Raw genomic sequence first — 27692 nt, forward strand, 5'->3', positions numbered from 1 at the left:
AACCTCAAAATTCATAGAGACTCCATAAGTCCAGTCATATGAGGAGAAGCAGGAAATGTACCAAAACTCCTCCTTAAGAGCTTGCTAGCCTGTCTGTTGTCAGAATTTTTTGGTGTACTTTTCATTCTAATGCTTTAGCAGAAGTACGCTGTGTGTCATAGGACAGCAGATTGAAGATTTCTAAAGTGTTTGTTACTCCTCCAAATGGTTTACTCAAATAAAACCAGCTAGAAAATGAACAACCATCAGGTGTTTTCAAGGTATCCAGTGCATGCTATTAATGTATTAATACATTATAGTCTCTGTACAATATCTGTAGAAATTACTGGGAATTTTGCTGTTGATTTTAGAGGGAGGAGGATTGTGTTACTATATTAATCATTTGGTAAATATTTCTCTAAAAAGTAGGAATATAGACATTTCCAGGGGCAGAGTGATGGTCTAACATCCTGTTTTCAACTGTGGCCAAATCCCAGGGCCCCATAGGAAGGCAAATCCCTTCCTTTCCTTCCCCCCATGTCTAGTGTCGGTTGTGTCACAGGAGACTACTGTCAGTCTCTCTCTGATCATTGCTAGCCATGGGGTAAACCTGACCGATAGCTCTGGTTGATTTCATGCTAGCTAGCTCACCATTTTGTCTGACCCAAACCTGATCCTGTATACATATCTATGTATCTCTTCCTTCAATGCTAGTAACTTCTTTGGTCAGTGACCTGCGGCAGCAATGGAGCTCCAGGTTAATTATAAAAAGCAATAAGATATTTCCTTTGTACTACTTTAATTCTATTAACCCACATTAATATCCAGAGCAACTCCGTTTACTTCTCAGTTATTATCAGACAGATGCTAGTAAAAATGAGAGCAGAAGTAGGGCAATTGTCTTTTAGTGATTTTTTGTGTCTTTCTGTTCTTGTTCAGCAGCTGGGAGAATAGGTGTTCCAGACAGGTCTGTTCTAAGCATTCATTACTATCCATACCCCTCTTATATCTGCTTTCTCTGCTTACATTAGAATAGCGCAGTTCTAAAACCAGCAAGATTAATTTGTACTAACTAAAAGACATTGTTAATCAACCATCATGCATGTGACTCTGTATGTGCGCATTTAAAAAAAGCTTTGTGAGTAATACTTAGACAAAGCTAATGGGAAAAGAACAGCCTTTGCAGAAGCTGCATTTTGGAATAAATACAGCAGCCCTATAGTGCTCGCTTTCCATGCTGAAATACTCATGCAAAAAACAAACCTGCAACAGGGAAAAATTTAAATATGCCTCGAGATACGCCATTTCTGTTTCCCCCTGCCAGGTGAAGATGAGATTCTGCCTAAGTAAGCTATAGGATATGTGCCCTATTAGGCCAACTCAAGGAGGCCTAACAGAATCCCATGTGTTACTCAGTCCAGCCACTCCGGTAGCTTTTCAAGCTTTCAGGTAACTCCTCACAAAGATTTCCAAAGGTGGGAATGGTGCTCTATTAGCCTATAATAAATAAACTTCTCGAAGAAGTAATCTGGATAGGCCAGAAGTGCAGCAAAATGCTTAAGCATGGTGAAGTTATGAGAAAGAGAAAGAATAGCAGTTAATCGTTCAGAGAAATTCAATTTTCAAGTTAATGCTAATGACACCTTTTAGAAATCTATATCTACAAAATTAAACATATATTATTAAAATTAATTTGGGCAACTAAAGACTTCATCAACAGACATGGTTTGAAATCTTTTTACAAAGGCATGTCAGAAGGTCTAGAGACAGGCCAGGTATCTGAATAGAAAGAGTAAGATAAAATGGAGTTAAGAGTGATAGAAAGAGAACTGGCCTTCCCCAGAGCCTGCAAAGAGTTTGTCATAATATAGTCACTGTGCATGGCTTTCTGTGTATTTTTTTTTCTGCATTTCCATTGGATTCAAATAGTTATGTTAGGCACAGTAGATTTCCCTAAAATGCAGGGAAAGTAGAAGATTTTTGTGGAGACTTCTGCCATCCAAATCTCGTGACTGGAATAAATTTACAGAATAAGTCAAAACCCAACGGAAATGGATGGGTCTTTCAAGTAATTTCAAAGGTCTTTTGATCAAGTACTCGCTACTTTTTGTTGTGGTTTTCTCTGAAGAGAGAAACCTGGTGGGAATAGTTCCACTGCAGAAACAATTTAATTTCATAGTAGAAACTTTAATTTCTGAATTATGAGTGATCTTGCAAACTGTTTTATTTCCTTTTATAGACCAGCCTTTTGTCACTCAAAAGCCACAGGTTTATTTAGATTTCACGTTATCATCAAGCAGGCAGAATGTCAGGAAATCCTGCTCTACTGGTCCAAGCCAATGATACTGGTTTGATGTATTTCAAAGTCTGTAATATTGAAATTGCTGTTCCTGGAATAGTTCAAATCTCTTGCTCTGTGATCAGGACCCAGAATCATGCTACTCTCAGCTGCATTCTTGCTAACTGGATGATGCACCATATGCAGGTGAAGGAAAAACCTACTCCGCCTTCTGGGCTGAAGCGGCCTGAAGGATGACGCACTGGAAATCTGGGGGGTGGATTCACAGATACAGTGTGTGACCAAATACATAACTGGTTAGGTGTGTGAATCCATTTCCTTCCTAGGACTGGGTCTATTGGTAGAGTGGCATTTCCCTAAGTCATATTTAGTCATTGGGGTTGAGCTATTAGTAAGAACCCTTAACTCTTTAGTCCTCCCTACACTCCCTCCTAATAACTTTACTTCAGTTAGGCCCAACAATATCTTCTGTATTGATTATAACTCTACTTCTTTTTCTATTATTGTAATGATGTATGCACAGAGGAAATGGGACAATTCTTCGTGACAGAATAAGAAAATTTCCTTATACTGTGGATACAGATAGGTCCGCTAGAATGTTTTTTGGAGCTGGAGGGACCAAAGTTTTCCTGATTATAGTCCTCTGATATCAAGAGTCAGTATGACCTGACAATTTATGGTTAAAATACCTCCCCTTCCACCTTATTTTCTTTTTATATGACTTCTAATAAACTTCTTTTTAGCATGTAGAAAGAAAATGAATAATAGAACCAAATCTTCTACTTGTATTTCACAACTTTTATGCACAGCTCCCTGTCCCAGCTGTGTGTGCGAACAGGCAATGGGCTGGGAGAGTCATTAAATTCCCATGTGTATCATTCTGAGATGGGGAACATGGAGGCCCTAAACCAGGTCTAAAACGAGACAACCAAGAACTTCTGTATCATCTGTGCAGATGTTCTAGACAAATGCCTGGTTGCTTTGTCGATTAGAAAAATATTCCATCATCCTCTGCCCTGAAGTAGGGCTGAGGTCCACCATTTGCTATTCTGGCCTTCTATCATAAAACAGAGCTGAAGCAGAATATAGTTTTTCCCCTTCTTCCTCTTCTATGTTTCCTTTGCTGTGGAGAAATAAAGGTGAAATGTGTCTCGTCTTCCCCTTTGTAAGCTGAAAGAAGTCAGTCAAATACATGTGGTGGTTTCCTGTCCTTAATGCTCCCACTCCCTGAAATATATCCATTCCTTACGCTTATAGAAGAACTTGCACTCTACAGTTTATTTCTGCCACTTAAATTTCCTTATTTCCTGCCACAATGACAATACTGAACTCAGTCTTTTGGAGGAGATCTATCCTTTAATATTATCTCCAGGGAGTGGAATATGATTTTAAATGCAGCTACTTAATAATATAACTGTGGTGCTAATGGTGGGGTGTGCCTGTTTTCTACTCTCCTACCTACCTTAACCAGTTCAATTACGTGACCTGGCCAAGTCACACCTCTATGTGAACAATGCTGCTGCTCCTGTGCTGCATTATTTTTACATGACATTTATGCTGAACTGTCCTGCTTGCGTGGACTGACTAAACCAAAACCTACTGCTGAAGAATGAATGACAGGCTTCTAGCATTGCACGTGTGTCTCGGGCCACATTGCTATGGGCTGTGACCCAGTTGTTAACTGAATGGAAGACCTACATGAAAGAGGAAATGGTGAAGATGAATCAAGGGGTGGTACTTTTTCTGCTGAATCAGAACTGGACTGATGCCCTGTATGCTTCAGCAAAATCTGAAGTGATGCTATCTAAATCCCTAAGAATTTGTGATTGAAAAATAACTGCTGTTTTTTCGTTTGTATGTGGCCACATATTCATGATAAAGGAAACTGTCCTATATTTGTCTCAATATATTTCATATCTTTCAGTTGATTTTAGTAAAGTCCAAGCTTTTATTTTTTATTTAATAAGATAAAAGCCATGGCTATAGCTATATAAATATTATGACTTACAGACACGCTCAATCAAAAGCCCTCCCAAATAGAGCTTTTTCCTGAAAAACATGCCCTTCTAGGGCTTTGCAGCCTTCTTCAAAACCTTAGCAGTAATTTTTATTTCACTATAAATTGCTTTTTAACAGTCTAGTTTGCAAATCATAGCTACCAGGTGTAGTCCTCATTTTTCTAATTGCTAGGAGCACAAACTCTGTGAAATATGCTGGTGTACATATATATGCATAAAGGTACATGGCAGAATCATGTTACTATTATCATTACTTGGCTTCGATGGACTTGCTCTATGTTCTTGCCCAGATATGGCTTTGAGTGACTAACCCATTGTCCTTTCTGTTTCTTCCAGAGAAAATGATAGTGCACATTGGCTTGTATTATTTATTGAGCTATCTAGCATTTTGTGACTTTATTGATATATAGTTGAGAACCTCAACAGGAAGATGGACTTTAAGTAGGAAGTAGGACAACAATTAAAAGCAGAAAACATTAAAAGAAACTTCTATTGCAATTGTAGTCTGTGACTCTACATTATCAGCGAAGATGGAATCAAGCTGTTATTGCAGGTAACTCCAGGAATTTCTTTTTTTTATTCAATTCAACCATAACTGAAATAATTACATAAAATGGGTACTGAGGGCTTTGCAAAACAAAATGTATATTCTGCATTTCAAACTCCTGGTGTGGGAATTCCTAATTATAGATTTGTACATGTGAGATCAGCAGGGGAGGCTCTAAGTTTCTCTAGTAATCCTGTATTAACCATGTACCAAGAGTGTTAAGTGATGGCAAACAGTTATATCGATAGGTTTGAGAAGTGATATGATGCTTGTAGCTAAACCAAGCCGGACATTCAGATAGCTGTGTGTGTTATATCGCTTCAAAAGGGTAACTATAAACCATAGTAGCTCCAAATGCAGCAAAGATGTATTTGCCAGTGAAGGATGAAATATTGCTCAAGACAAGAACTGTACAATATTATATATTGGTTTGTATATTGCATACAAGGGGACCTATTACTACTGAATTTGGGGGCTCCATTTCTGATATGAGTCCCCTAACAAGTTGTTTTGTGACCGTTAGCAGGCTAAAATTTTCATGGTAGCTGTAATGCCCAAGAAAGGAGCTTGAGAGTTACATGATGCTGAGCTAAGTGTGTGTCTGTAGAACACAAGGGTGAAAACTAGCAGAAAAAAGAAACAGCTCTGAGGAAAAATAGGTGATCAAGCCCACAGGTCTTACTGAGTCTGGTTCTGAAATATTGTATGTGCATCTGTCCATTTGATAATCTCTGCTGTAAATGGGTTTCATGCCCTAGGGATGATGGAGGCAGAATAGATTTTAATCCCCCTGGAAAGTGAAGGCTATTAGAAGTTAATTATAACACCTCATTTTTGTAGCAATACAAATGGGACTTTATAACCTTAATGACCACAGGTGTGAGTTCTTGTTCAATTTGTAACTCTGCAATTATTCCCAAATCCCACAGGATTAATATTCCAGTTGATCAGGTGTTATTGGAACTTTTTTCCTTCCTCTGGACTCTGTCAGCAGTTAGCCTGAAGATGGAGAGAAGATTTTGATGAAGAAAAATCAGCCTTTTATCATGCCCACATTTAGGCAATTTGTTAAGGTAAGACCAGGCTACCCACTCCTGCAGGAATTCTTTTATGATCTGCTATTCTGCGAGGGCAGACCTGCTTCCTACTCTATGTGTTGTATGCTCTGTTGCCCATCTTGTGACCAAGGCCTTTTCACACAAAGGCTTGTTGATTCTGTGACATCCTGTTTCATTTTTCCCACAGCATAATGATCTTTGGGTTTCCAGGGAAAAAAACATTTCAGTAATGGTGATGGTGGGGAACAAGGTAGTCTGCAAAAAAATGAAAAAGGTGCCTACACTTTAAATTTCTTGCAGTTTCCATGTAATTATATTAGCTGTTTCACAACAACTATTGCTCCTGATATTCTTTCTATAGTGTCATCTTGTAATTAACCTGCTGTGCCTTTGGATCATTGCATTCACAAAGTCCTGGCACGTTTTGAACTGAAAGCTCAGCATCCTGGTCAGATTATGTTCTGCCACCACATTGTATATTGTCTATGAGCAGTCTGTATGACTGGGTATACCTTTTGTGTAGTCTGTCCAACTGTAAAAATCAGTAGAATACTGTTTTTTTAATCAAACTAATTCCCAAGTAGTGATTTACTTTCCATTCCCCCATCCTGTTTCTGTAACCTTGTTCAAACCACAGACAGCACGAAATGCTCACAACAGCGTACTATGACCCTTGCAGGGAAAAAGAGCTGTAAACTGTGGCAAATCTACTTCAGATTGTATCAGAACCAGGGAGGTAAGGTCACAGGTCCTGGCCAGCAGGGACAAGCTGAAACCAAGAAGACATTTCTCCCTGATCTCTCAGGGAGTGAAAGAGGGAGTGACTCTATGGATTGTCACTTCTTGGCTTAAGTCTCCATTGAGGGTGAGAGAGAATGGCAAATGTGGAATAATGAGCTGCAGCCAGAAATACATGCAGAGCTTGCCCTAAGCAAGGACAGATGCTGGGCATTAGAGCTCCTTTCAGAGCAGAGGAGAAGTGTTGCTTTCTAGAAGCCTGTCACCTTTACCATTATTGGTGGGGAGTCTGTCATGTCGAGGCTGAAAAGATAGTGGTCAGAGGTCCTGTCACAGGAGAGCTACCAAGAAGGCAAACCCACAATTCAAGGACCTCCTGAGTCAGTAGTTGTAGACATATCTTCATGTTTTATAGCCCTCATAGCTTATCTTCCATGAGTTTATCCAGCAGCTTTTTGAGAGCATTTGTACTTTTCATAATCAGAGTATCCTCTGCCATAATTTAATTTCGCACATAAATGTGGTGCCTGGTTTACTTCAAATCCATTGTTCCCAAAGGTAGGAAATAATGAATAGCCATTCCCCATTCACTTTTGCATACCAGTCATGATCTTCTATGCCTCTGTCGCCCCTTCCCCACCATTGTCTTTTGTCCAAGCTGAAGATCCCAAATCTGTTTATCCTGTCTTCATCCAAAAATAATTCTGTAACTTTGAGCTTTTTTGCAGCCCTTCTGTATGTGTATGTGTATGTCTCGTATTGCTGCAACATCTTCTCTTGAGCTTCCTTTTTCCTGCTTGGGGGTACCAGGTGTTCATTCAATACTAGTGACTGGCTCCATAATCCCTGTAGTGTATCAGAGCTTTGGGGATGGAGAAAAAGTTATTCCAAATGTTGCTTTCGTGCAAGGAGAGGTATTTGTTGATTTTTTGGGGGGTTTGGTTTTTTTTTTGAGTCACTTCTATGTGTTCATCTCAGCCTGGGCAGAGCTTAAAGATTATAAGATATTTTCAAATGTTTACTATGCACATAGGACCACACAGCCTACACAATGGCTGAAGAGACTGCAGGTGACTGCATGGGATACACAGCCAACTAGCAAGGCAGAAGACAAATTAGACTCCTTACTACTGTGCAGCTTGCTAACTGGGGAGAAGGGAAGGAGATGATTCATAGAGCATCCAAAAAAAGCAAACTACTAACCGTATGCAGGTTGTTTTCATTGGAGGATTTTCATTTGAGGATGTGCCCAAAAGTAGAAGATGCTCCTGTTCAAACAGATACTGGTAAATCAGGTAGACATGGCCTGCTGCTGTTTTCCAAGAAATGGGGAGAGCTGCTAGTAATGTAGACAAAACCGAGAAAACTGTATTTGTATTATCTGTCTGTGTATTATCCATGGACAAGTCTTTTCCTCGTCTGCACCAATAAGATTTCCATCAAAATTATCAAAATTCTCAAAGTTGATGCAGACCTTGCAAACTCTCCCAGAGATCTGATTATTGTGCCTTACTCTCTCACGCTGTAGCATACGGGAAGGGAGGTCCTTCCCCATAGTGTGCCTGTTCTTAGAAAAGCAGTTCTCCTGTTTGTGCCTTGCAGTGACTAGACAGCCCTGTGTACACACCTTTTTCCAGAGGGGAATGAAGTCCAGAACATGCAACTTCTCACTAACCAGGAGAATCTCACAGGTATAGGAACTCCTTCCCAGCTGAAACCACAAAGGCCACCAGCTGGTTGCATACCAGAATTTAAATTGAGACATTTCTGCTCACCAGAATGACCAGACACAAGTAATGACCACTGCTAAGGTACAGCCCAGCAGGTAGGTGACATACTTGTGAAGCAACATGTTCCTATTGTTGAAGATAAACCTATTCTCCACCTGCAAACCCACTCTGAAAGCAGCATTACAACCAGGAGTTAAGACAGTGGATGATTTATATGGAAATGCAATTGTTTGTAGGCACAAGACACTTTCGCACAAAAAAAATCCTGTAACATGCAGCGAATTTTGAGTTGAGAGAAATCCAAATACAAGTGGTTGTTCTGTCTCATTTGCCTTAGGCATTTACCTTCCTCAGGTGGAGAAGAGAGTAGTAGCTGGGAAAACAACAGAAAAGATGCTGAGTACTAAATGCAGACCCTTCATTCATTCCTCTGGGCCTGGGCAATGCTTTCTTCCTCTCTTCCTCAGATCCTTGTCATGTTTGATAGCTCAGTCTTGATATCTTGCCCTGGGGACAGGGAGCTGAGAGGCAGAAGAGAACAGATGCATTGTACACAGAGGGTGAGGTGAGGCAGTGGTAGTTCAGTGCAGTTTCCATTTTCCCAATGCAATTACTTCCCTCTCTTCAGCATTCTCCAAATCAGGAACCAGCATATAGCCATAGCAGCATGATCGTTAACGTAATGGGCAAGGACATTGCATAGCCACAACTGTGTTTTCTCGTGGTCTTAATTATTTCAAGGTAATTACATGGAGACAGAGGATAATCTATTTCAAAAATGCTGTTACAGGTATTTGTTCTGCAATTTCTTTCAAACAAAAGCATCTCCTTTGGTTGTAACTCCTTTGATTACTGAGGAATGTACTGCTCACGACAGATGCACAAGGCTGCAGATGAAGGTGTGTGTGTGTGCCTAGGCCTGTGTACAGCGGTGTAGGGTTACGGTGTTCCCTTAGCTGATCCCAGAAGAGCTGAGCATCTGAAATGCTGAAGTCCACACCTGCAATCTGGCTCAGGGCCAGCTAACTCCAGCGCAGCAGACTCACCTCCTTATCGGACCTTTGGCACTAAGGCTTACGCTGTCATTCATGCATTGAGCTGCACCAGCTTTGAGCCTCTCACCCAAGGCTGTCTGGGATCTGGGTGCTTTCTGACCAGTCTGGTACCCATTCCCGGAGCACGGCTAACAAGCTGACAGGCCTGAGTGGCTCACGAATTGCAGCTGTGGGAAGGAGGGGAGGACAGTGTCCAGCTTTCATATAGCATTCTCTGGTTAGAGCACTCAGAGGTGAGTACTGGAGAACGGGACTGAATGGCCTCCAGTGGCTCCTGCAAGCCGTAACCCCCATTTCCCACTGCCCAGGAGGTGGCTGAGTGACACATGGACCCGTCGGGGTCTCCTCTCAAATCCTCCCTCCCCACGCTGCACCCGAAACACCCAAAATTCCCAGGAGCAGAGGGGACGCCACCCTGCATTGGGACTTCAGCGTCCCAAGGACAAATTTCTCAGGGGCGGCGTCCCACAGCGACTTTGCCCAGTTTCACCCCACGCGAAGAAATCGGGCATTTTTGTGGCACAGGAGCCAGCGCGGGGACGCAAGTTCCGCGGGGGCGGGCCGCTGAGGGGGAAGGGGAGCCTCGCAAGCGTCCTCCGCGGAGCCCCGCTTCCCCCTCCCCGGCCCGCCCCCGCCGGGGCAGCCCGGCCCCTGCGGCCGCCCGCGGCCATGTGCGCGGGGGCGGAGCGGCGCCGCCGGCCAAAGGGAGCCGCAGTCAGCGCCAGCCGGGCGGCCCGCGGAGATGCTGCGCTACAGCTCGGGGCTCACGGTCACCGCCACCACCCCCCGGAGGCCGTCCGGCGACGGCGGCCGCGCCCGGCGGAAGGTGCGCGGGGCAGCGCGGAGGGGACGGCGGGGAGGTCCCGCGGGAGGTGTCGTGGGGCGAAGCGGCGGTTTGACCACATACACCCACACCCTCCCCCCGTATAGTTTACCTGCGGAACGCTTTTTTTTACTTTTTTCTTGCTTATTTTCGGTGTTTTCAGGTGAAACTTGCGGTGTGTGAGAACATCTTTTTGCGCGTTCGTAGTAGGTGCCGGGAAATGAAGAGCTTTTGGGGTGTCCTGCAAGGCTTTTGTTAGTGCTAGTCCCTGGCTGCTGTTCTGGAAACCTGCGAGGAAGGTGTGCTTGTGTTGGAGACTTCCCCCGCGCTATCCCCTCCTCCCCCCCACTCCCCTGTAATGCGCCTTGATATTTACAACTGAGGACTTGCCTATCCAGGCGCTATCCATCATGAGGAAGCTCACCGTAATGATTTAGATGGCAATAGTAATTTATTTTTATAATCAGTTCCTCAAATACAGAAATACAGTTTACTGATTTATTTTTTTGTAATTTTAGTAAATGAGATAAATTATAATGATGTGTTAACCTGTTGAGAAATGCTTCTAAAAAGTTGTTAAAACTCTGGCAGATATGGCAGGAATGTCTCTACAGCCACTGTGCTTTAAATAGCCCTTTTTTGCTGCTGTAGCCACACTGCTATCATTGTGAATGCACATTCCACATGTGAAGAAATAAATCAAAATAAATGATAAGCTTGTCCTTACAAAGACAGACAATCATGTGATCATGATGCTTCTTGAATTACTTAGAGATTGTTTTGACACTCCAAAAATATGAGTTCATAATTGAAACAATGAAGAATGTCATGTTGCCATGTTTTACATGATAATATGAGGGTCAGGCTCTTCCACAGAAAAAATTCCTGGCCTTAGTAAAAATGAAATTGCTCATGTATGTGGAAAAACTAAAATTACTTGGAAATCATAGTTATGTTCCCTACATGTCTTCCGTGTTCCCACTGAGTTTTCCTGTTTTAGTATTTCTTAAAGAAGTTAAAACTAAGAGAATTCGGGTTTAAGTAAGAATTTTATTTTCATCCCCATGATATATTTGCTGGGGATGATGTAAAATGAACTGCATTTGATACATTCTCTTATGGAAACTGGTAAAAACCTAATCTGCAAATAAAACCCACTGGGAAGCTGCTGTTCCTTTTTTCAGTGAAATGTGACTCCCTTACCACAAGTTGTCAAAAGAGGGGAGGAAGACAGAATAACTGCTGAATAAATGAAAGATGCCTGTCACGTTCCTGTGTGCCTGTGGTCGCAGGAAAAGTGCCCTTTAATTGTGTGGGGAATCTCATAGCAGAGATTTTATAAATGGAGCAGGCTAATCAACAGATAAATGACCAAAGAAAGTACTTTCTTCTTTGCTTTTTAGGACTGACTGAAATTAAACACCCACTCCTTTTCTGCTTTCACCTTCAAAAGTTTAAAACTAACATTGGGTCTTAGGCAAAGGGAGTGATTTTTGGCCATTGAGCTGGTAGGTTAGCAGGTGGCTACTTAACAAACATGTTATCCCCAAACCATTTTATTATCAGACATTAGAAAGATCAACAATACTAAAGTTGATTTGAAGCTAGATCAATATTAAATCATATCTTCCCTGTGGGGGTACTGTAAAAATCTTGGAATGGGACTGGTCGTTAGTAGAACAGTTAGTATTTTTCTATTGCTGTACTAGTAAATTTGGTTATTCTATAAAATCATTCATTATTTTAATGCTAGCTCTGTAATTATTTCAGTACACAGTTAACTATGATCAATGCCTTTCTGGGTGCTTTGTTTTTTAGAAGGGGGAAGAAGAGGCTGAAAAACGTTACTCAAACTGAATCTGTCATCTGTATTTGTTTTAAGTTGCACCCTAGTGATTTGAGTAGGATGGTAAACATGAATGTGGATTGTGGATCTGGGCCATGAATTCTTCACATTTTTAACTAACCTAGATTGGCTGTTTTCTTAACTGCCATATTGCAGTAGCTCTCATCTACGCTGTCTTACTAGCCTCTTAGAAATTTAGTAAAAGAACGTGTCTTCACCTGTTAATTTCCATTGCACTCAGCAAACTTTTGCTGTCCGCTATTGTGCTGGGCTGAACCTATCAGTCTTTGTTTTCCTGTCTGCATATTTGTTTCACAGATGATGTCAGATGAGCTTTGGAAATACTGCTCGTGGGTTGTTGGTGTCAAAAAGCCAGGAGTGAACACAAAATGTTGGCACCATTAAGATTACTTGTACTGTTGGCTTGCCAAAGCTACAGATGCTGCAAATCAAACTAAATCTGATAGTCTAGAAAATCTGATACCTGGTTCTTCTTCTACCCAGTATTTCTTTTTAAAAGTTATGCTTACAAAGTTACAATGTCGATGACATAAAGGTAGGGTGGAAGACATGTCTGTTCGTGTTTTTCCACACTTGTTCTTCAGTCAGCAGTTGAAGGAAATTGAATTTTTTCCTTTTAGTCTTTAGCCTTTTCCTTGCTATGGGAGTTCTCTTTTATTCTCCTCCCTGCATTCTCCCTGCATAACCCAATTTTTTTCTGGAAATTACACCTTCATCCTCAGTTGCACATTATTCTGCCACTGTTTGGCACTGAGTTGAGGCTCTTCCTGTTATGATTTCATTTCCATTTTAAGGCAACACTGCAGTAGTGTTTTGCTGTTGGAGGAGGACTTGCTGCGATTTCCATGTGAGCCTGCTCATTCATTCGGTCAAGTAAACTTGCCGACAAATGGTACAGTGTGTTGTTTCTTCAGGAAGCACTGCATAGCAAGAACAGTATAGGTACAGTATTCATAATTGCTTCTGGAGGTTAGAGGAAAAAGCGGTGCCTTTTGTTTTTCCCTTCCAATCTCTATAGTGTTCTTGAATTTTAATAGATTTGTCTGTAGTTCTGTTCTTAGGTAGAGTGCATCATCTGTGGCCCAGGAGGAGCAGGAGTGAATGCTTACTTTATACGTTTTCTGCTGTTTCCCCAGGGATGCTGAGGAAGTCCTATTGTTATAAACAATAGCAAGAGTACAGCCTGTATAAGTTTGTCCTAGCGAGGAATTCAGTGGTACTTTGCCGCTGCCGTACAAGCCCCACTGGGCATTACTTCAAGGCTGGAATCCTTAGATGATTGCCAATGCCACCCTCTGTTTGACATTTGCATGCAACAGGCTGCAAAGTAAACCATTAGAACTTCATTTTGTATCAGAAATACTGCCAAAAATATGATACTGATTTGAGGTGTTTTAAAAGTAAGCAGCTAGCATGGAAATGAGGAAGTGGGGGAAAAAAAAAGTGATTCCGGGGGTGATAGAGAAGGCGATGTGAAAAGAAAAGGGCAAGAAAAACAGTTTAAATGATAACAAGCCTTTGATTTTACAGTCTCAACAAATTATTGTTATTAATTTACATTTCCAACCTAGTTGTTATGATTTGACTGCCATGTGTACTGGGTTTTCTGGGATTTCCTTCATAGTAACCCTTTAACACTGTAATGTGTTAAAGTTAATTGCTGTAATGTGACAGGCAGTCATGATTCACTAACTGGTGTACAGGTACAGGGATAATTACTTATTTACAATCACTGCACTGTGAATCTGTAAGTGTGTTGGCTATAATTAATCCCATACTGACTAACAAGCTATTTGCCAGCTTCAGAGAATCATACACAACTCCGTTTCTCCTAACTTTGAGTTGCCAGTCATTATCTGTTTCTATTTATGTGAGGTATTTTTCATGTTGTCTGCTAACAATCCTTTCATTCCTTTTAGTTGAGTTTTTCTTCATTTGAAATCACTGTAAGAAAAAGTTGGCCTCGTCTATCACTTCCTGCACAGCACAGCACAAATTCCATTCTATTTCCTATTTATGGGTCTGGTCTGTCTTTGCCTACATGGAGGAATGCCAGACTCTGTTTCCCTTCTTCTTGTAAACAGGCATGTTTTAAGAGGAAAGAGCCTTGCTAAGCTGATGGGAAGAAAGAGCAGGGGGAAATGGAAATTAAATAGGTGAGAAAAGGTGGTATTAATTACCTTAAGAATCAATGAGGTCCAAAGTTGAGGAGTTCATTATTAATATATCTTGATAACTAACTTGTAAGCAGGAAGCTTCTGCAGTATATGGGGAGAGTCTTGTGTTCTCAGAAGAGCAAACATAGCGGTCAATCAGTGTCAAAAGCCAATGTGCAAGGATTCATCATTTTTAAATGCATTTCATTGTTTTGGAATCCTTTAGCAAATTCGAAAGCATAACCCGCTTTTATACTAAGTTTTGGGGGGTTTATGTTACTTTCTCTGTGGTTTCTTGTTCTAGATTTGCTAGCATATGGCTGAATGATGAATTAACAGTGAGTCCACTGCACAAAAAATAGCCTCCCCAGACGTGTCTAAAGAGTAGGTTATATTTCACCTTCATCTTATTATAGACTTTTTTTTTCCCTTCTTCTTTATAATACAGACACAGCTCACATGTTTTATAAGACCTTTATCTGTATCTCAGGACACTGTTCCTTATTGGTAGAAGGCCTTGCACACCTAAAAGACCAAACTGAGAGAGGAAGATGGAAGGCAATACAAAGTAGCATTTTTTCAATACAGTTGACAGCATACCAGTAGTCTAAACACTGTTCAGTTGTCCTCACAACAGATTTAAAGAAAGGCTAGAAGAAAAATAGTGAAGTTGCTGCAGATATTTGCAGATAGTTCTTCCAATTGCTTTTGCTGGGAAAGAAAAAGTTAAAGCTTGTTTGAAAAGTTGAAAAAGGTGCATTGTTTGGAAACAGGGAAAACTGGAATCCTTGTCGTGATGCTGAATAGTGGTGCTCTGAGGAGATTATGTTGTAAAGTGCCTTGAAAGTGAGGTCAAGTTAGCATAATTGATATGAGAGACAGTTGGAAGAAGTGAATTACAAAATGGTAAAATTTGGGGTCTATGAAAAGGACTTGCTGCTGTGCTCTGTGAGCAGAACATGATTGCCATTTTCAAGGCAAAAGGAAGTGCTGTAATGACTAAGACATGAGCTGTGAGCTTGGACAAGTGCAATGGAAAGGTGTATTTCAGAGAGAATGTACACAGTCATCATGACTGGAGGTAAGTAGTTGGAAGAAACTAGAGAGATCTAGATCAGATGAGATGCTGGGCTATAGAAGAACAGCGGTGATGGCCCACAGAAATCATGAAAGAGATATTTTAGACATTTTGAGGAAGAGCTTTAAACGCCCTGTTGTTAACAGGCAGCTGGGATTTCACGGCAAGGTATCGTGCAGCTTCAAATTTGGACAGACAAATTTCTCATTTCATTATGTGCTATGCTCTGTTTAGGACTGTTGTTTTCCACAAAAATGTCTCATGAATAGGACTAAGATTGAAAGTTGTAACCAAGTTTCTTGTATGAAATGTGTTGCTTTAAAAATACCATTACACCAAAGATCTCTCAGCCAAAAGCAAGGCAAACTGCTATTGGGGATAGAAAGGTATCAACCCTATTGGCCTGTTCCCTCAGCAAGAGAATGGCTTTTCTGAAATCAGACAGAAACAATACTACTTAAATTTTCTCTGAAGCATTTTGAAGCTTAGTTTTTACAGACAACTTTTATGTATCAGATTTGAATAATATTCTTGTTCATATTCAGTGGAATTGCAGTACTGAGATATTCTTGGATCAAATACTTGTATATATACTGAACAGAAAAGAGGCATTCACTCTGGAATACACTTTGTGTTTCTAAATAATCTCTTTTGAAGATTAAAAGTATGCCAAATCTGCAAACAAAACTGAGAAACTAGAAGATTATGTTCATTGTTCTGTTATCTCAGCTCTCAATGTCATTTATGAGTACATAAGAACATGTTGATTGAAATGGATTTTTGCTATTTCAAGTATGTAATTATGGGGGTGCCCTTGAATTACTTCTTGCCAGCTAAAAACCCTCCAACCTTTAAAAAATAAGCTTTTGTTAGCTATGTGGCAGAAGGTAGAAAATAATAAATTAAAACTTGAATGTTAGTACAGTTCATTCTGTAAAGCAAGTTACTAAAATATTTTTTTGTAACACTTAAATCTAAAAGCAAACCTTGGTTTTTCTTTCAGATGAATGTCTGTAGGTTACGCTTAACAGTACCACCTGATGAAGGCTCACAGCCTGAACAGGGAGCAAAGGAACCTGAAAGAAAAAAAAATGTAAGTTTTAAGAATCAAAGTTAAATTCTGTATAAACAAAGAGTAAATATTGCTATCCACAGAAGCTGATATTAGTTGTTTTGGGAGTCCAGCCAGGAAGAGCGAAGAACATGTGGAAGCTGAGCAAATCAGCTGTGAGCTTTGAGCCTGAGCCTTGGAGCTGGGGATAGCAAAACTGCATGTAAAATAGGACAGGAGTAGAGGAACAGCACAGAGGTTATAGGTGATTTGTGACTGAGGTACCTTTAAGACTTGGTTATTTAATATTTATATATTAAAGAGTAGGAAACTGCTATCAAGAGCAGGGTCTTGCATTAAACAGGATCTTGATCCTTACCTGGAGGGGATTTTTGTAGGCTTAACAGTGTACAAGATTTGAGCCTTAATGTGTATGGGAGCTGGCTTGCCTGGGACTTAGATGTTTTGCTGTGTTGGCGAATTTCGGTTACGGGTGGTGTAATAATAAGAAATACAAAATAAAGAATTCAAGATTGTTCTGAAGTGAAAGTGATTTGAAGGTCATATGCTTAGAAGGGTTCAGAAGTGCCATTTTTTTGTAGAAGCAAGTAGCGTGCACATTAAAAAATCTTACAGCTGCTTTGGTGCAGAACTTGTTCTTTAAGAGCTGTTTCAGAGCAATAGATGATGTTTAATTTGCCTTAAGGATGGAGATTAAAAGGGGAAGCTGGACAGGCTCCGCAACTTCACCATATTTACACTTTGATAAACCAAAATCAAACAAGATGTTGGCTAAGTTTACCAGACCCAGTGTCTGAATAGCAATATGACAATGGAAGCAAAACAACAATAGGATTTATTTGAAATAATTTCTTAGTGGTACTCAGAAGCAAAAGTAACTGTAAAAAGACTGGAAAGACAAACATTTTAAAGCAATAAAAATAAATGCAAAGTAAAATGGTCAAGATAAAGATTCCTTATCAGATATTTCTTGAGCTGGAATCTTGTATACACTCAGCTTTTCATACACTGCTCTGGCCGAGTAATAGGTCCTTAATGTTACTTACAGAATGGATTGAAGAAGCCTTAACGCAAACTAAATTTGGGCCACCATTAAATAGTAATAATTCGTTTTGTACAGAGGTGTTTAGTTGTAGCACTTAGAGTGCCACACCACTTACTATGTCAGTCTCTGTCAGTTTGTATCTGACTGCAGAGACCCTCAGACTGGCCTAAGCATATGGGCCCATTGCCCTAAGAGTAATGTAAGTTTGTTTTTGAGGAGGATAGATATTGACTCATGGCTTACTCACTTTACTGTGCTGAGTAGTGTAATAATAAGAAAGAAGTGTGAATGCTTAGGGCTTGGACAATTTGTGGTGACTTTCTTATGTGACCAATTTTTTTCTCTGTGGGACCTTGTATTAATGAGAGCTCTATTCCCCTAGTAATACAAGTAAAGGCAAGTGGGTTTTGTATCAGAGAATGTTAAGGAGAGGATATGAAAGGTAATAAATACATTATGGGGCTCATCTTACATTCCAGTATATTGCACAGTGATTTTTAAGAAGATGAGTCCTTTTTAGTTGAGACCAAAAAAATGGTATGTAATTTAATTATGTTCTGAGTAGTTTTCTAAAGTTCAGTACTTTTACACAATTTGAAGACTTTTAGAAAGCATATATAGTGTCTTCAGAGCTAGATGGGATCTAGTTAGTCAATTTCATAGCAATTAAAAAACACAGAGTAATTGTGCCATCTACTTGTATTTTACGGTCTTTGTGTAATTAAAAAAATAGCCCTACAGATTGTATAGTCGTAGTGTACAGAAGCAGCTACAAAAAAATCACTGATATGAGCTGTTTTTTCCTCACGTCTCTAAAACAAGACAGTAATGTATTACCTGTAGATTTTTATTGTCTATGTAATGTATTGCTTTATGTATTTGAATTAGTTGCACAGTAACTTAAAGTGCACACAGGACTCTTGACTAGTCATGCTGTGATACCTTTCTCTTACTGCAAAATTTAATTAAAAAAAAAAAAAAACAAAACATATCCTAAAAGCAGTGATCAGGTATCTCTGCTGATCCACCTATGTTCAATGTTAATAAAATTGCTTAAAGCACTTTGAGATTTTACAAATGTTAGATTATCCTCAGACAGTCCTATGAGAACTGTGCCCTCTTCTTGGAAATAGGGATAATAGAGAGAAATTAGGGAACTGCTCAGTTTTCTACCTTGCACTTTGCAATTTAAGATCAAAAAATACAGCTTCACCAAGAATCAAATTTAACAGCAGGTCTCTTGTTGGAATCTAGAGTTCTGTGCTGTCTTTAAATGCTGAGTATTAAGAAAATGGGAACATGGAAAATGTTTTTGGTATTTAAAATATTTTTGGGTGACTTTCGGAAATGAACTGCAGGAGTAATCTGCGGGATTGTACAGTTTTTGCTGGAGTGCGCAGGCAGATCAGGCAGCCTCAGCCTGGCTGCCAGGCGCTCCCCTGTTGGGCAGGACAAGTGCTGGAGAGAGGCAGACTCTGCCCTGCCTCTGCCTGCTGCTGGTGAGGGGGGAAAGCAGAGACCTTGAAAGTGTCAAAGGGAATGCCAGAAAACTATAAATATACCATGGCGTGACATTTGGTTGTAATCTCCTCTTTCAAATCTTTCATTAGAAGGAGGTGATTTTGAGCTGCCCTAATGTGACATAGTGATGGCTTACTGACTATTTGTTACTTTTCTGTATCTTTCTGGGGCTCAGTACCATTAAGAGGTGTTTCAGTTGCAAAATCAGCTAGTGAACTGCACAGAAGCTCCTGCTAGCGCTGATCCTCCCAATAACTTGTTTTGGAGCTTGATGTCAGATCAGAACTGAATCTTTAGTGGTTATGTTAGTAGCTGTTAGCTTAGCCTTTTTCACCGTTAGTCCAAGTTTAGCAGAAAATGTATGCTGTATTTCATTAAATCTGTATCAGTGCATTAAGTTTCTAGATTGACTTTTTTATTGCTATACATCCATGAAATAAAAGTGAACCAGTGTAAGAGATTAAATCAAAGTGATGGAGCTGGGCAGTTTTGTTGCAACAAAATTGCTGCAGGCATTACTGTACTAGGATGGCCTCTCTCTGTCTTTTGTGAAAGGCTGGCAGATGGTACACAGTTAGAAGTTGATCTCAAAAACTGAAGGAGTGTCAGGTTAGATTTTTATATTCATATTTAGGCTATGATACCTTGAAAGAAGCATATGATAACTGAAGTCACAAGTAGAGGCTGATTGGTTTGTTTGTTTGCTTTTTACAGGCTAAAATCCTACTGCTAAATATCTCTGAATTGTTAGCACTTTAGATAGAGAGAATCTGAAACTATTCTGATTTTGTTCCATTATTTCTGTTAATGATAGACAATGGATGACAGTAGTGTGAGGCTGTTTACTTCACCATGAAGTACAAAGGAATATTGTGCTTGTCAGATTGTATGGAAAATCTGCATGTCCTGAAGCCTGCCTTGTCTTCCATAATAAAGGGCTACCAGACAATTGTATTGTCCCTGTTTGGAATTGGGCTTATTTTTATCCATCAGTCCCTTTCTTCACTGTCGTGGCTAAATTTGGAAGTGTCGTTGAAGCTGCAGCTAGGCATTTGAGGGCATAATATGGAGATATGTATGGACAGATTTTTCTTTTTCATTTGGACACATGGACAAGAGAATGAAAATGAGATAACACTCTAGAAATTTGTGTCACTTTCCTGTCTTTGTGGCTTTCAACAGAGTTTGAGCAGTGCTTAGTCTTAAACTCTAATTGGTACTTTGGCTGTATATATCCTCAAGCTCTTTAATTTTCTTATGTTTTTAAAGCATAACAACCAACAGCTGAAATGCTTTTTGCTTCGTAAGCAGGAATACAGAAGCATAGCAAACATTTTTTTCCCCAAGCAAAAAAGTAGGCTGTAAAGAAGCCAGAAAGGGAATTTGCTTCTGTATGTGGTGGAGAGAATCAAGCAGAAACTTGTGTCAGGCCTGGATCAAAGAATATGAGTGCAATGAACATAGGGCTGTTGTGCACATTGAATCTAGGACAGTGCCTATTTTCTCTGCTGATCTGCTGCTGCCAGCCCACTCCCATCAGCATAGCAGAAGTTGTGTCATAACAAATGTGGTTCACCTGCTACAGGTGGCTGATGGTACTGTTTCTCAGCCTCTCCAGCACTGATTGCTTGATTTTTTGATGTGTACTAATTAAGCGACACCTTCATTAAAAACAGCACTACATGAAAACCACAGAAAGAATTCCACTGACTTCTGTGGTTACTGCTGCATTTGTTGTATCTTATTTTCTTAGTGTATAAACATTAGTGTTTTGTGTACGGCTTTCATTGATTAGATATGACTTTGGATAATGCCTGTCACTTCTGGTTTTTGAGATAGGCACCTAAATTCTACATTTCAAGAAGCTTAAGAGTTGGAATGTGTTAAATGATGCTTCTTATTTAGCGTCATGAATTTAAGAACACTCATGTTCTATGTCTTAGCTTATTTTCCCTATTTTAATGCTATTTATATATGAAACATCTCTAAATGTAACATGAGTTTCATGGGCTGTAGGGGATTATGAAAAAAACATAAAAACATAGCTACCTTTTGTCACAGCACAGTAATTTTCCTTGGTGAGTTCAGTGTTATAAATTTGTCATTTTACTGAACAGAAAATATGTAACCTAAGTAACAATGTGAATGTTCATGTTCCTTGTATAACTAGTGAACAAGCAAAAAATAACTGGATATTTCAGAAACCTCTGGAATGTGGCAGCTGAGGAAAATATAGAGCCTTGCTTAACTGATATAGTTCTGGTTAAAAGAAGAGTTTTTTAGATGGTGTAGGTAAACAGAAAATCATGATTTAGCAAAATTTTAAGACCATATGAGTACTAAACCCAGAGTTGTGCTAATCATTACATTAGACGTCCTTTTTCCTCAAAATAAGATACCTCTTCTGTGCTTCTGCTTCCAATTTTAGGGCAGGGAGAACGTACAAAGTATGGGGGTATCTGACCTTCATTTCCAAAACTGATGGAGATAGATTAGGAGGCAAATCATCCCTCAGTGTTATTTACATAATGCCAATAAAACCAACAGCGATACAAAAAGCAGCTAACAACTCATATTTAGGGTTTGTTTTTATAGTGTCTTTGCTTCACCTGTTTCATGCTACTTGTGCTACTTCCTTGAACAAGAGACATAAACAGGATGCATGGCAATTATCAAGACTTTTGCAACCTTGGGGTGTAGGCTTCTGTTTTAAATATTTATTAATTGAGTAAACACAGTCTGCATTTCTTTAGTACATGCTGTGTGGTCACACCAAGTGCAGCATGACTGTTGCTGCAACATAGACAAAGTATGTTCCTGGAAGCTGCCATAGTATTCATGTGCATCGATATGATGTGTTCTTGCTGTTACTTTGGACTGTCATGTAACTGACTATAGGTACAAAGAAATATTCACAAATTGCTTAAGCTAAGTCTGCCTTTCAGATCAGCAGCTCACATTAGAAGGGATTTTGAGCACAATTTGGGGCAACAACTGCACTTGTTCCAGTGCAACAAGCGCATAGGCAGGTGGGGAGTGAGAACTTCCCTGTACTCTGGAGCTGGCTGATATTTTGACCTTAAACAGCAATGGTTAACTAATCTAATGAAACCTTCCATCTTCAAGCACTTTTCTGGTTAGCTTTACAGTATTTAATTGCTCCTAAATACTTGCATGTACTTACTTATTCTGTTATCATCACTGAGATGCCTCGCTGCAGATCAGAGTGGAAACAGGCAAGAACCTTCTCAGGAAAATATCTGAGTTCTGAGAGTGGATATGTATGGGACATAGAGGAAAACAATGAAAAGTATTTGACTTAAAAAACATTCTGTAGTCCTTGGGGATGTGGAAAATCCACGATTTGTGGAAGAGGAAACATGGGAGAGAGAGGATGTGACAGAGGAAGAACAGAGGAAAAGGCAGAAAAGGAAAAAACACTGAAGGGAGAAAAATAAACAAAGGTGGGTGGAAGTAGCTTAAGAGAGGAGACAAATTGGCAGAAAGTATACTCAGTGCATACTTAGTGATGCACTTCTGTGCAGCAGTTTGAGAACTGAGCCATTCAGCAAGGCCTTCTTTAGAGGCAAAGGTATATTAAAAAAATAGTCAACAAGCAAAGCAACCCATCTACTTCTCAACCCTGCATTTCTGATTGTAACCCTTCCTCTAAGAAGAGAGTGCATCAGGTTAGCCCTTTTTTGCCAGGGCATATGCTGAACCCTGAAACAAGTGATCATTGAGTGGAAATTAAGAGTTACCAACCAGAGAAAAGGGGGAGTAGAAGGTAAGCATAGCTGGAATAGAACAGCAAGGAGAAGAACTAAAGAAATATGAGAGCAGTTATTTGTATAGCTGTTGGTTCACACAGCAAGAACTGTAGTGAAATTTTAACAGGTGCTTGCTTGGGGATTGTGATATGAAGGAGGAATAAGGAGGGGGTAAAAGCAATATCCTGTATTTTAAGTAGCACATAGTAGAACTAGAACACTCAACAGATGATGGAGATTCTTTTAATCTTCTGAAAGAGAGGTTACAAAGGCATCTTGGGAGGCAAATATAGACAATAGGCAAGTTTAGCATTGTTGCAAGAGACATGTAATGAGTCTGGCTATGTGCATACTAAATCCTGCATGTACTGCACATTATGATGTAAATTTAAGTCTGTTTGTCTGTGAAATATGTAAGTGCCATGGGTGATTCTCCAGCTGCAAACCCATTGGTCTGAATTTGTACGTCTTTTTTAGAGAGGGGAAAAAATCCTTCAAAGCATTACTTAGGAATGTGTTTATAATATTTTAAAAATAAGGAACTTGGTCATAATTTTCATACGGAACTCTGCAAACAGCACTTCAAACAATTTTGCTTATGTTTCAGAGGCACAAAGGATCTTGGTAGTTGCTGGTATTCAGCTGTTCAGCTCATAAAAAATGAATGATTATGGGTAAAGGGTATGGATTTATGAATTCAGCGTCTGGCGCCTTAGTAACCTCTAAACAATCAAAGTCATTATTCATTTGGTTATCAGGAAGATGGAAACTTGTATGTAATCCCTTTATCCAGATGCAGGGGAGGGGCTGCGATGAAACTATCAAAGAGACTGTACAACCCTGGAAACAAACAAACACAAAAAAGTTTTGAGTCATGTCCCCATCTAGTTTCTGTATTTCCTCTACTCTCAAAAAATCAGGTGTGGGGTTTTTGTTTGTACACGTCCAAACAGCAAAACAAAAAAACCAATAATACATAACTATGAAACTTCTGATTATCAGGATATGAAGCTTTGCATATAATTTTCAAAGTGCAAAATGATATCATGTATAGGTAGGGCTGGTTGCCCAATGTTTTTCCATTAAGTGGATTTAAGACTTTCTTTTCAATGATTGCTTATAGCTTTGTTGTTCTTTGCCTGAAACGTTCTTTATCAGGTGTCTGCTCTGTGATTGTTCCCCTCCCAGCCCTGCATACACACACCCAGAGCTTCAGCAAAATGGTTAACCTATTAATGATATGGTAAAGGAAAATGTGTAGGATTTACAATGTTGAGAAAATCTGTCAGTGCCATGTGGGAGCTGATAAAACAATATAAAACAAGGCTATCTTTACCCATTCTTCCTAATGCAAGTAGATTTTCCTGTTCATTTTTCCCTTACCCAAAGAAGTATTTGTTCTTACATTGCCACCATAGTTGTGTTAGTTTGCCTGCTAAAAACTGAAAGTGCTACTGCTTTAGACTGCAGATGCTATCATCAGCGTCTGTCATGGTAAGGACTGGAGACTCTCTAGGATGCAGCTGCAGATGGATATAAGATGCTGAGCTTCATCTCTTCCAGCCTTTGTTTGGTGTCAAAGAGAGTACTTAGACACGGCTTAGACTCTTAATTTAGTAAAGAATCTCAAAGTTTGTTCGTTTTCATACAGTGTCATTACTGAACAACAAAAAAACCCCAAACATATTCTAAGGTCAATGTAGTAAATATTCTCAAATTTACCTGGTATATCTAGCTTGAGAAAGAAAGTTCAGTAAAATTACCTATAACTGATTTGTCCCCAGCACTGGCCATTCAAAGACAACGTGCAAAGCTAAGCAGTAACAGCTGTGTTTCCAAGATTGTGTCTTTCTAACTTTCTGTTCAGAAATAATCACTAATTTTAGGTTCCTAGTTTGCAAATATTCAAAGTTAGGTAAGAATATTTTTCCTTCTTTTTAAAAAGCCATAATGTGGATATCTTCATCTAAGCTAGTTGTTTAAATTCTTTGTAATCAAGAAGAGAAATTAGTACTTCTGGAGACTGACTCATTTCAGCTGATTGCTACAGAAGGATGTTTCTCTGGGTTCATTAGAAGGGAGGCTAGGTGAGTAGTCAGGTCAGGTGGTTACATGTGACCTTGCAGATATTTATTTACATGCTGAGGGGAACGATTCCTACTGTTTACAGGAATATTTTTCTTACTAAGTGTATTGATGAGATGAGTAAGAGGCGGCACTCTGTTGCAAAGAGTGCCTTAAAGTAAGACATAATTATTCCAAGTACGTTTTACAAATTTCTGCAGATCATTAAAATAACAAATGTAGGCACTTTAAAACAGCCTTTCTATTTACCTATCAAGACCTGATTTCAAAGTTTTGTCCTCCTACAATAGTTAGTAACACCGAACACCCACATGAATGCTGTTTCATAGCTTTGCTTTGGCTCTTACAATGTCAGTTCTACAACTTCTCTAAGAGAAATGCAGCCCTGAAATGAATGTTTGATTGCTTTGGAGGTCCTTAGTTAGCTTTAAATGCAAACTGAAATTCTACTTTGTTTATCTCCAAGATAAACAGATGTTTTCTGAGCTCTGTGTAAGGAACCGTGTCTAAAATGTTTTAATTTCAGTTTCTTCTGAGAACTTTCTAAAATTTTTGATTAAACTTGCAAATTTTTATATTTCCTGCAGCAGGGAGTTTGGGGAGTGAGGGACAATTCTGTGGTTGCAAGAGCTTAAAGGGAACTGAGAGAGCTGACAATGCTCTGGAAGAATGCAGAAAAGTAGCATATGCTGGTGAATGAAAATAAGCCAGGATAACTTTTTCACTCTCATGCCTCTACCTCTCCTACCACAAATCCAATCTGTTGTCTCTAGCTGTACCTGTATCACTTCCATTAAAGCCAGTGGAAATTAGACATATCTATAGAATCATAGAATAATTTGGGTTGGAAAAGACCTTCAAGATCATCGAGTCCAGCCATTAACCTAACACTGCGAAGTCTGCCACTAAACCATCTCCCTAAGTGCCACAACTACACGTCTTTTAAATACCTCCAGGGATGGTGACTCAACCACTTCCCTGGGCAGCCTGTTCCAAGGCTTGATAATCCTTTTGGTGAAGACATTTTTCCTAATATCCAACCTAAACCTCCCCTGGTGCAACTTGAGGCCATTTCCTGTCGGCTTATCATTTGTTACTCGGGAGAAGAGACCGACACCCACCTCGCTACAACCTCCTTTCAGGCAGTTGTAGAGACCGATAAGGTCTCCCTTGAGCCTCCTTTTCTCCAGACTAAACAACCCCAGTTCCCTCAGCTGCTCCTTATAAGACTTGTGCTCCAGGCTCTTCACCAGCTTCGTTGCTTTTCTTTGGATGTTCTCCAGCACCTCAATGTCTTTCTTGTAGTGAGGGGCCCAAAACTGAACGCAGTATTCGAGGTGCGGCCTCGAATCATCTCTATCAATTATAAACTGGTCATTGGTCTTCCTAAACACATGAAGGTTGACAGTTTAGTCCCAAAACGTTTGGGAAGTAGTGTTCTTAGGTACTGATGTGTTTTCACTATAGTTGGCTGTCTCTCTTGGCCCTATGTTACTGTATTTTTGTTTATTTTTTTTTTATTCTAATACTGATTTAAAAATAACTTTTTTTTTTTTACTTTTAAGGAGCTCTACCATGTACCAAATGGCATGTCTCCAGGGAAGCTCTCTCATGGGATGGTGTATGGCGTCGTGCACCGAACTGACAACAACCATAAGAGAGAAATGGTGGTTTATGGCTGGTCAGCTGATCAGCTGAAAGAGGAGATGAATTACATTAAAGAAGTGAGTTATGCTTTCAGCTTCAAAATTTGTCAAATATCCTTTCTATATAGTCACGTAGAGCTGTAAGTGTATATGGGATGACTGATGTCTAGCCCAACACCCAAATTTGAATCGGGAACCTACTCTGAAGCTAAAGGCTTGCCTTGTTAGTATTCAAGTTGGAAAAAAAGCATGCTATATACCTGGGAACTGTGCGATCCAGACTCAAGGCCTCTGTGCCAAGTGATACTTGTTAATGCTTGCTGACTGGGCTACAGCTGGGCAAACAAACTGCCAAACAGATCTTGGGGTTCCTGTCCTGAAGCCTTCATAAATTCAAATGTGATACAGAAGCAGCTATGTAAGCAGACACCTGAAAGGATAAACTCTCTTCTCTCTTCCTCTGCTTCCCCTGTCCCCAAACCCCCTAGTTTTGAAAAAGATCCTAAATTAGGTGACATAGTAAAATCACTTGGGTATATTTTGGGGCAGCCTTTAAATAGTCAGCCTAATAAGGATGACTTTGTACTACTTTCTCTGTGCATGCTCGTTTATCATAATTGGCAGAAGTTCTCCTGAAAGAAAAAAAATGCATTTCTGATGCCGCTGGTTTCTGTGCTTGAAACTCAGCATCTCTTTGCCTGTCAGTCCTTGGCTCTCAGGCTTTGGCAATAACCCCCTAATTAGCTCAGGGCAAATAATTTGACCTTCTCTTTCCAGCTACCTTCACCACCTAGGAAGCTATTGTTCAATGGTTATTGTGTTATACTGATTCAGGTGCAAACTGAGATGATATAAAAGGGAGGAACACTGAGTTGAGCCAGCAGTGTAAGGCACTGTAATTATGTGTGCTCTTAACATCTGCTTGGTCTCTAGCTATCAGCACTTGCTTCTTTCCTTTATTACTCACAGTTTGTTAGCTCCCAGCATTCACCACTCTCAAGTTCCTGCACTCGCGGTTAGGGTATGTCGCTACTGCAGCGCAGGCGAGGCATGCGAGCTGCCTCGGCTGCTGGTTTCCTGCCTGGGTGGTTTATCTACCCTGCTGGGGTGGGTGAATGGGCATGAGGCAGGTGCAGCTCCCTGGGCTGCACTGTTCCTGGTACCTGGTGCAGATTGCTTGGACCGGGACCATCTCCCTGCCCTTT

The 27692-nt window shown here is 40.0% G+C and overlaps 1 protein-coding gene across 1 annotated transcript in view; it reads left to right on the forward strand.

The window, feature by feature from the left end:
• The first annotated feature begins 10099 nt into the window (after positions 1-10099).
• The window catches only part of MYZAP (myocardial zonula adherens protein), a 60231-nt gene continuing 42638 nt past the window's right edge, over positions 10100-27692 (forward strand). Inside the window, exons 1-3 of the mRNA XM_075160196.1 lie at positions 10100-10250; positions 16352-16441; positions 26407-26565. Coding sequence (XP_075016297.1) covers positions 10167-10250; positions 16352-16441; positions 26407-26565 — 333 coding nt within the window. The 5' untranslated portion in view covers positions 10100-10166. The remainder of the gene's footprint in view (positions 10251-16351; positions 16442-26406; positions 26566-27692) is intronic.

Source organism: Calonectris borealis, chromosome 11 (genome assembly GCF_964195595.1).
Source record: "Calonectris borealis chromosome 11, bCalBor7.hap1.2, whole genome shotgun sequence".
Lineage (NCBI taxonomy): Eukaryota > Metazoa > Chordata > Aves > Procellariiformes > Procellariidae > Calonectris > Calonectris borealis.